The 10,456-nt window shown below is 34.1% G+C and overlaps 1 protein-coding gene across 1 annotated transcript; it reads right to left on the bottom strand.

The window, feature by feature from the left end:
- Window positions 1–646: 646 nt before the first annotated feature.
- On the bottom strand, window positions 647–9,712 carry LOC134727527 (probable serine/threonine-protein kinase DDB_G0284251). The gene is made up of 4 exons (XM_063591908.1): window positions 9,693–9,712; window positions 6,294–6,479; window positions 5,348–6,156; window positions 647–909 (listed from the first exon to the last, which is right to left on the bottom strand). The coding sequence occupies exons 1-4, from the start codon at window positions 9,710–9,712 to the stop codon at window positions 647–649; spliced, it is 1,278 nt and encodes a 425-aa protein (XP_063447978.1).
- Window positions 9,713–10,456: the final 744 nt, after the last annotated feature.

Raw genomic sequence — 10,456 nt, 5'->3', positions numbered from 1 at the left:
ATCCCTTGCATTATATACTCTTTTCATGTCAGCGAAGTTTTCTGCAACTTCCTCTACTTCCCGCCATGCAAAACTGTCTGAAGACATCAAATCAACTAGTTTATCATTAACCATTTTTGATGGTTTTGCGTTCATATTATTCCTTATTTCTTTTTTAATGATGTCAGATGATATTTTCTTTTTTTTAACAATGCATGTATGGTAATACATGTGCATGACTGTCACCTTATTGTCATCTGTTTCGAACTCCCAAACTTTAACCGCGAAACATTCTGGCCAATCAGCCACAGTTCCGCACGTGAAACAACACAGTACGGAGGACTTCTTCTGAAACTGTGTTCTATTTTTTACGCCGTATTTTGATCTGAAAGGGCATGTTTCTGAATTACAAACAGGGGATCCATTACATCTTGCTAGTCTTCTTTTGCCATGGAAGCCAACCCGTGAACTTGTTACCCAGCGACCCCACGGCCTCCCGTCCTTGGTACATTTCATCATGTCATTCATGTCACATGTTATTGTATATTTTACAAGGCCGTCTATATCTGCTGGTAAAGCAGCGACATTTTCTACAGTACAATTACTCCACTTTTCAGGGAGAAATGCTTTATTGCGGTGTTTTTTAAAACTGTTTGAGACTTCTACCCTAATCCTCTATACTTTCCGATTCAAGATTCAAATCATCCTCTATACTTTCCGATTCAAGATTCAAATCATCCTTTATTCTTTCCGATGCAAGATTCAAATCATCCTCTATACTTTCCGATTCAAGATTCAAATCATCCTCTATACTTTCCGATTCAAGATTCAAATCATCCTCTATACTTTCCGATGCAAGATTCAAATCATCCTTTATTCTTTCCGATGCAAGATTCAAATCATCATCTTCCTCAACAATGTTCACAAAATCTAAAATATTTATGCACATTATTAGTTAAATTCACGAGACAATGACGAATGACCTATCGAAACAGAGATTGAATATGAGTTAGTCTTAACTTGCAGTGCATGCATTCTGGAATATAGTCATATAAATAAGCAGATGAAGTTACGCTGTTTGTCACGTTTTTGGTCATTGCTCATGTCTGAAGAGGTTTAATTAAAGCAAATTGCACCAACTGATTCGTTATTTGTTTCATAATATTGAATATTATCAAATTATTACATGACATTTATTTATATTAGATGTATTATCATCCCAATGTTCAATATTATGCAGTCCAAGGGCAGAAGGCTCGAGGGCTGATATTGACCGAGTGATAATAATACATCTGATATGAAAAAAATCCATGTTATGATCTTCTTATCAAATGCTTCAACAAAGGAGAATACTAACAGTGTAATGTGTTGATTCTTTTAAATTGTTCTCAGTTAAAAAAGTGAACAGTTTACAGACGTCAGACTCCAAATGTATCTGATATAAAATATATATAAAAATATTTTTTTGAATTAAATCATAAAAAATAAGGTTAAATGATGTGCAATGTTTTTAACGTCTTAAGGTCTTGCAATGGTAAAAACAGGGCCAATATGGAAAAAAAGGCGTTTGGCACGTACACTTCCGTTTTTTAATTTTCTTATACTCATTTAATAAAAGTGTAATGAACTGGCTGTCTCTGTATTGGCCCTGTTATAGATTCTCGTTCAGCTGTATTGGACCACGACTTTTCGAGTCTAGGGTCCAATACAGGTAACCTCCAAACTATAACATCATTTGTTGTTTTTGTTGTTGATGCATTTTACCAAATATATTTTTCTGTTTGCTAAAAATTGTTTTGTACCCTACTTTTGTAATGTTTTTCATAGAAAACGAACTCTTAAGGTATATTTACGCGCGGGAGGACGTTTGAGCGTATTGATAGGACATTTCAGCGAAAACAATAGGACGTTTGAGCGACAAAGTAGAACCCATTTGAGCGCCAGAATGTTAAACCATTTTAGCGAAATATTTGTTACCATGAAATAGTAAATAAATAATATATAATAAATTAAAAAAAAATAATGTTTAATAGAATCATGACAACTCAATATAAAACAAAATAAAACATGTAAATTAAAATACAGCACTAATAGACTCAAAGACAGCACAACATAAGACAATATAAAACTTTCAAAGTCTAAAAGGTTAAATCAAATGTTAATAAAAGTCTTGTCAACTTCTAGCTTGGATTTTATAACCTAGCGTACGAAGTGGGCTTTAGATATACCCCCTGTACAATACTGTTTAGAGAAATGCATTAGGAACTGCTTGTCTCGATTGTGGTGCACATTCCTCTATACTTCGTATCTTTATATGTTGTGATTTGTAATTTTTACAGAGGATGACCTTGAGGTCACTCCGATGTATTGTTATCGCTTAAATTTCCGTCATTCATAAATTATAGTCAAATTAGTTTTGGGTTTTCAACACCAGTGAAAAAAGTGCATTTTCATACCTGCGATTTCTGTTCTCCGGTTGTACGATGTTTCAACAAAATATGGAATCATTTCAGTTGTTGATTTAGTGGTGAAAATTTGACTTAATTATATCTTAATAAATACGATTTTATATGTTTAATTGGTGTTTCAGAAAGAGGTCAGGTGCTCTTGTTCATTCATAAAATTATCGTTCATTCATAAATTTATCGTAAAATAAAAATCACTACACAGGTTATACGTGTAGTGTAAATGACCACCTGTAATCTAAAAATAGCGGTCTCACTAATAACGACAAGAAGAATTTTAGCGACAAGAAGCGTCAAGAACGGACAAGAAGAATAAATTAAGCGACAAGTAGACTATTTAGCGACATGAAAACTTCTCGTATCGCATGAGGATGACACATATCAAATGAACAATTATGTGTGGGACTTAGTTTTAAGAAATGATGTCAAAGTAACACTATGAAAATATTTTTAGTAAGCTGAAATATATATTTATTTTTTACATGTTTATGTCTTGTAAGTTATTTTATTTCTGTCCCATTTTTCAACATTAGCGTCTCGAAAGGTGAAATGTTTTAACTGAATGGTTAATTTAAATTAATTATGAAAATTGTTAAAATTAAATAAATAAAAGTAATTATTGCCCAGTTGCAAACACTACCAGGGGATAATCCATAATTACCCCCAACTTTAGCCTGGTAAACTTGTTGTCTCCATGTGAAATATAAAACATATTAAAAATGATTTCCTGCTTAAGTCTTTTATTGATATAAAGTCAAAACCTTCTTGCTTTTCACTAGACAACCATGTCCGACCTGTCAGGTTTAATTCTTATATATGTAGATGAAAAATAAAAGTCACCAAAACCTTAACATGGCAGCAATTGCTTTTACAGCCTTTAAGGCTTTGATTTTTTTACAGAAGAGTGTCCACCATGCACTTGCACTGCACTATAATAATAGTAGAATAGAATTATCATATACAAATAGATGAAAATATAATTGATGCTTGTTAAACAAAAACAAAAAAGAAAATTATATAAACATGCAATCGTTATATTAATAATATATATAACAACAAACCAGTGTATTCTCTACGACTATTATTATATAAGTATAATAGTCCAAGGTATACTGATTTCTTGCACTACAATATAATAGTTATTACGGTGAGGTTGAATTTTCTGTCATTTATTCATCATCCAAGCACAAACTTCTATCAGAAAAAAATATCTCTGTAAAAAGTAAAATCACAAAAATACTGAACTCAGAGGAAAATCAATTTGGAAAGTCCATAATCACATGGCAAAATCAAAAAACAAAACGCATCAAAAACGAATGGACAAGAACTGTCATATTCCTGACTTGGTACAGGCATTTTCAAATGTAGAAAATTGTAAATTAACCCAAGTTTCAGGTATAGAGATGTGATCTGTTTCTGTGACATGCGCTTTTTACCATCCACAAGAACCTGCGGTCATCCGATGTTCAGTACTTCAGTACTTTGATTTAATAGTATCGAGGAAAACATATATTGCTGGGTTACACCTATAAAATTTATCATTATAATGGGGATGGAACGACTCTGGACCATTATTTGTTCGCTTTGAGTTACCGAACATCTCCATGCTATTTCTTTTACAAATTAAACCTTTTTTTCCTTCGTTCGTTTCAACAACTTGTATTTCCATGATAAAATATAAACAACTTAAACGTTTTAACAATATAAGTTACTGTTCATGGTATACATAGTAAGGAGCATAATCAACCAGGTAAATATTCGATAAAATGGGCTATCAAAAATACAGGTGCTCAAATGTCCTCTAGTAGTTTTAATTTGTTTACTCAACGCTCAAATGTCCTGCGCCCATATTTACCGGAATTTGCCGAATAAAATCGGAATGCCGTGTTATAATGTTACAGAAATTCGGATGCATAATTATGATAATTTTTTCATATCAGCATTTTCTGAACAAATAACCACTTGAAATGTATTAATATCGTCTTCTGATACTTGATAAACCAATGAAATCAACGCGGATTGTGAAGTGTGATACGATAAATATATATTCATGCAAGACTTAGATACCAGGCAACAACCATAAGAGAAATATGTGTTGAGAATGTTTCTTTATAAGACAGGTATTAAAATGATTACAGACAAGTCAAGGAACCCTAAACACTTTCGTTTTCTCTATTTCTTTGGTCTCATTGTGCTTAAAATGTTAGTTATAAATTTGTCCTTTGAATACTTTGACATTTCTTCACAATACATAAAATATCGCTTATGAAAACAACTAATAATTACTATTCAGTTCAAATACAAAAAAGAAGACGTGGTATGATTGCCAATGAGACAACTCTTCACAAAAGACCAAATGACACAGACATCAACAGCTATAGGTCACATTATGGCCTTCAACAATAAGCAAAGCAAATACTGCTTAGTCAGCTTTAAAAAGCCCCGAAATCACAAGTGTAAAACAATTCAAACTAAGTTGGATTAAATCTGATTTAAATGTATCTATCGAATTTCACAACAATGAAAAGAAAAATAATCGCGCTATCTTTTTTCTGTGAATGATTGATACAGAGGTAAATGTATAAAAACGTAAATAAAAAAAATAACTATATTGGACATTCTTTTCCTTATTAAATCTGTATGATTGAAAAAGGTCGAATACGTCAAAATGTAAACACCTTTTTAATAACTAAAATTTACATAAATAAGATGTGTCATGATTATCATGGAGGCATTACTACGGTACAGAACAAATGTCGTTGACTTTATTCAACCTGAAGTAAAAGCCGACACTACATAGCAAACAACAGAGGGTCCAAAAATAAACAATACGTTTACTTTAAGTAGGTTATATAATACTCAAGCTGCTGCATATCATACTTTCAATGACGCATGAAACTTACCTCTAAATTTTGTCGTTGATTTTTTTAGAAAACTTTCCTCAATATTTTCACTGCCTAATTCGTCAATTGATGCCTTAGCTATGGCAGTATTGGGTCCAACGTGAGGCGGAAGTTCTACTGAAGGTATATCAAAACAGTTTTTCAAGATTTCAGCAGTAGGTCTACAAGATGCGTCAAACTTTGCGCATTTATAGAAAATACTTTTCAACTGTTTATTTTGTAAAAAACTGTACTTTTCCGATGGCCTTGGAAGTGCTTTCTTTGATACGAGCTTTTTTAAAGCCTCGATCGGTCTGACTGTTGTATTCTCTTTTATTTCTTCTGCATATGGATTGGCAGTGTCTGGATAGATTAGATGAAACAACACCATTCCAAAAGACCAAATATCCATTTTTAAAAGATCTTCAATGGTGCCTGAAGAAGAATCCCCAAGAAGGGCTTCTGGTGCCATGTATGCAGGCGAGCCGCGAAACAAATTTTGTGTACTAGTCTCTGCTAGGATCTTTGTTTGGATGATCGATGACCTTGCCTCACCAAAATCACTTAATATGGCTACAATTGGTCTTTCCGACCACCAATATTTAGCATCAGAGGTGGCTACGTGATTATTTGTTACTAGTACATTTTCTGGTTTTAAGTCTCTATGTGCAACTCCTTTACCATGAAGATAGTTCAACCCTGATAGTATATCTTTAGCCAGGTGTTGTGGGGTATGTTCAAAACCAGCAAAACCTGCGATTTCGTCGCAAGTAACTAAATATTCTTTTAAATTGAACACAGTGTCTTGGTCTATTTCTATCTTCTCAAAACTAAAGGAAATATAATCCAGAAGAATGGCTTTGTCTTTGTAAGAAAACCATGAATTTGTAGCACACTCTCGTGTCCTTGTACAGTTTTCATCATCTTTGCTTCTTTTATAAATAAAGGAAAATTTTCAGCTACTGACAACTCTTTGATAACAAATTCTTTCTTCTTTTTTATGGCTTTGTACACTTTTCCATAAGAACCTCTTCCAATAATGGTTATATCGGAAAAGTCCTTTTTACTGAATGAAGGTAAACCTATGTCTTCCAAAGATTCTGTCCCAAGCGATATAATTGGTCTTTTCTTAACAGGTAGTGGTACTTTGAAACTATAAGACAAAAAAATCATAGGTTATGTTTCAGGGATGGAAGACTGTTTAACGGTTAGTGGCAAGTTGTGAAGGCGTAAACTGAACAATTTCCTTTTTGGTATCTTTTTAACCCTTCATTGTTACAATAGATACAGAAGACCCCGTACTTTCCCATAGACTTTAGTAACCCCTGTTCTATTGTAAGCCATGGCGGGCATGTTGGTTGCATGACAGGGTCATCGGATATATTTATCAATCAAAATACTCCAATAATCAATGTGGCCCAGTTTAATTCAATTAGGCCAAGTATATACATGTACGGGGAGAAGTTTTTTTTGTAAAAGATCACAAAAAATTATGAAAAATGGTGAAAAATTTACTTAAAAAGCAAAAGCTCCTTCAGGGATCAATTAGAGCACCTGATATCATCCCTAGTTTTTGGTGAGTTCGTGTTGTTTATTCTTTAGTTTTCTATGTTGTGTCATGTGTACTATTGTTTGTCTGTTTGTCTTTTTCGTTTTTAGCCATGGCGTTGTCAGTTTATTTTCGATTTATGACTTTGACTGTCCCTTTGGTATCTCTGTCCCTCTTTGAGCCCGTTAGTTTTATCATTTGAATTGTTTTACACTTGTCATTACTGGTACTTTTATAGCTGACTATGCGATATCGGCTTTGTTAATTGTTGAAGGCTGTACGGTGATCGATATTTGTTAATGTCTGTGTCATTTAGTCTCTTATAGAGAGTTGTCTCATTGGCAACTATACCACATCTTTTTTTTATATTTGCCACATCCATTTCTGTCTTATGAATTGCATTTGCCAAATTAGCAAAAGGGATTACACACTTAAGGAATCTTGTGTTGTTTAATTGTTTTTAAAGGGACATAACTCAAAAACGGTACAACGAATTTAACCAAATTTCAAAACTAATTGGAGTTTTGTAGTAATGAACATTGTGTAGTAATTTAATAACATTTAGTTAAGGCAAAGTAAATGTAGATAACTGAAACGACAAATTTGGCACTGTGTGCATTTATAGCGGGCATTACTTAACGAAGATTCATTTCTGTTGAACTTGCGACTTTTGTCGCAGAAAGCTCTACATATGGATAGTGATCCGGCGGCGGCGTTAGCTAATTTCTTTAAAAGCTTAATATTTTAGAAGGTTGAAGACTCAGATGCTTCATACTTTGTATATAGATGCCTTATGTTACGAAGTTTCCGTCTGTCTCATGTTCATTGTTCTTGACCTTATTTTCATGGTTCAGTGACTTTGTCTACTTAAAAGAAAAAGTTTAAAAAAAAATTGTAATGCTATATCTCTTTTAAGATGAGTAATATGATATCTATATTTGGTATGTGCGTAAATTGTTAGGTATTCGTGCCTCTCATAGTTTTCACTAGACCCAGCCCTCATTTTATGGATCAATGAACAAGGGTAAGTTCTGGTGGTCAAGTACATATCTCAGATGCTATAAGCAAAGGGTCTTGTATATTCAGTGTATGGAATGATTGTAAGGTGTGCATGTCCAACTGGCAGTTGCCATCTGACCTTGACCTCATTTCCATGGTTTAGAGTTTGTGTTGTTCGTTTGTCTTTTACTGAAGGTAATAGGTCTTCTATACGTGGTGTATGAAATGATTGTAAGGTGTACACGACTAGCGGACAGGTGTCATCTGAACTTGACCTTATTTTCATGGTTCAGTAGTTAAAGTTAAGTTTTTAAGATTTATGTTTTTGTCTTACACCATATGCAATGGTTCAAGCTATATTTGTTGTATAGAGATATTTTATGATGTGCATGTTAGTCTCGCAGGTTTTATTTGAACTTGACCTCATTTTCACAGTTCATTGCTCAGTGTTTAGTTTGTTTACCTTGGTCTGCTTTTCTTAAACTTTAAGCAATAGGTCAACTATATAATTTTTGTAGGGAGGAATTGTAAGCTGTACATGTCTGCCTGGCATCATCTGATCTTGAACTTTTTTTCATCGTTCATTGGTCAATGTTTAGTTTTCTTGGTTCGGTCTGTTTCTTAAAACTGTAAGCAATAAGTCAACTACATTTAGTGTATTCAATGATTGCAAGGTAAACATGTATTTCTTGTTTAGCTTTTATGACTTTGAACTTATTTTCTTGGCTATCTGACTATGCGGTATGGTATTTGCTCATTATTGAGGGCGTTCGTACGGTGACCTATAGATGCTAATTTCTGTGTCATTTGTTCTCTTGAGGAGAGTTGTGGCATTATGTGGTCTATTATACATCCTCTTTATTCTCATCACTTGGCGTCCGTTGTCGTCGTCAACTTTTTACATTTTGAACTTCTTCTGGAGAACCACTGAATGGAATGAAACCAAATATGGCATAAATGTTCCTTATGAGGTGCTGACCAACTGTTGTTACTTTGTAGCCGTTCCATTATCCAACATGGCCATCATCGGACTTAATTGATCACAGGACCGTTAATATGGGAAATACATACACATGTCTTCTTTAAGAGAACCACTGAATGGAATGAAACCAAACATATCATGAATGCTTCTTATGGGGTGTTTACCAAGTGTTGTTACCAAGTAGCCGATGCGGATCAATCATCCAAGATGGCCGCCAGTGGGGGACTTCGTTAAACATAGGACCCTATGGGACATACATACGTATTTTAGAGAACCTCTGAATGAAATTAAATCCAAAATTGCATGAAGGTTCCTTATGAGATGCGGACCATGTGTTGTTACTTTGTAGCCGATCCGTTATACAAGATGGCTGCCAGCCGGTGACTAAGTTTAACATAGGACCCTATGGAAAATGCATACAAATGTCTTTTTAGAGAACCAAAACCTGGTTAACCAGAGGAGGATCAAGTGGGCCCCGGACCCCCATCTGCAAATGGTTAAAAGATCAATGGTATTGGATTTGTGTTAAAATTTGACCCCCCCCCCCCAATTCAATTCGTTTAAAAACTGAAAAATGTAGTGGACCACCTTTTTCAAAAGTATAATTCCGATGTACATGTATATGTAGATGGAATTAACCTGGCATTGTGACATGAACTTTATATGATGAAAACGAATGGAATGCATAAAATTTATATTAGCTTTTGATTTGTACCTCATATTGCACCAATTAAAAGAAATTCCATTCAGTTTGTTGGCAATTCGTGTTGTGTTCAGATACTTACCAAAAGAGACAAATTAATAAAACTCAGACAAACCGTAATTTTAGATTTTACCTGTGATTCTGGAGAGCCATTTCAACCGTTCTCTTCTAGATCTCGTGTCGAAAGAGTGCGCAATTTTTCCCAGACTATCTTTGAAGGCGGGAGTTCGTTTTCCAATTGTCCCACCTGTAAAGGTGCACCACTGTATAACGTGTTGTTGCTCGATTTATATACTGACCATGGAAAAACTACATTCTACATTACAACCCGAATTAAAGAATAATATAGAATATTATAATGGCCTTTCACTATTGCACCTGTATCAACCCGACACATCATATCAATTTGTTTTATATAATTCTCGAGAGCCCATGGTACCTAGCATGCCCAGGCTGTCGATTCTCCTCTCTGTAGTGACAGATAAAGTCGAATAGTTGCAGTTGGCATATTAGGCAGCAACCATTTTTTATTTTCGGGGGAGGGGGGGGGGATTGGGGGGTCTGTACAAACTTTTTTTTCGCCTTCGGCAAAGAACAATCTATTTTTTTGGCGACAAACCGAAAACATTTTTTTTTCTTTCAATTTTAGGATTACATATAGTGGAAGCTGAGGGTGAAACAAATATTTTAAGGGGAGATAACTCTTTAAGTACAAAATTTACACTGGACTAATAGCGATTTTTCTTATTTTTACTTGTAGAAACTGCAAGAAAACAAGTTCGGTGACACCATTTTTTATTTTTATTTTCTTAAAACATATGATAAAACCTATCTTCTCACAATTTATTTCAAAATGCTATCTCATAGAATTTGTTCTATGCACACAAATGTGTTTTT

The sequence above is a fragment of the Mytilus trossulus genome, chromosome 8 (genome assembly GCF_036588685.1).
Source record: "Mytilus trossulus isolate FHL-02 chromosome 8, PNRI_Mtr1.1.1.hap1, whole genome shotgun sequence".
NCBI lineage: Eukaryota > Metazoa > Mollusca > Bivalvia > Mytilida > Mytilidae > Mytilus > Mytilus trossulus.
The sequence above is the reverse complement of the archived record's forward strand: the minus strand, read 5'-3'. Positions and strand labels throughout refer to the sequence as shown.

What these genes read in the sequence shown, in the direction of transcription:
- LOC134727527 (XM_063591908.1), bottom strand. Translation starts at nt 9,712, where the DNA reads ATGGCTCTCCAGAATCACAG. An exon ending in ATGGCTCTCCAGAATCACAG is followed by an intron (nt 6,480 to 9,692) that starts GTAAAATCTAAA and finishes TTTGTCTTATAG; the next exon opens with TTTCAAAGTACCACTACCTG. An exon ending in ATCAACGACAAAATTTAGAG is followed by an intron (nt 910 to 5,347) that starts GTAAGTTTCATG and finishes TAAATATTTTAG; the next exon opens with ATTTTGTGAACATTGTTGAG.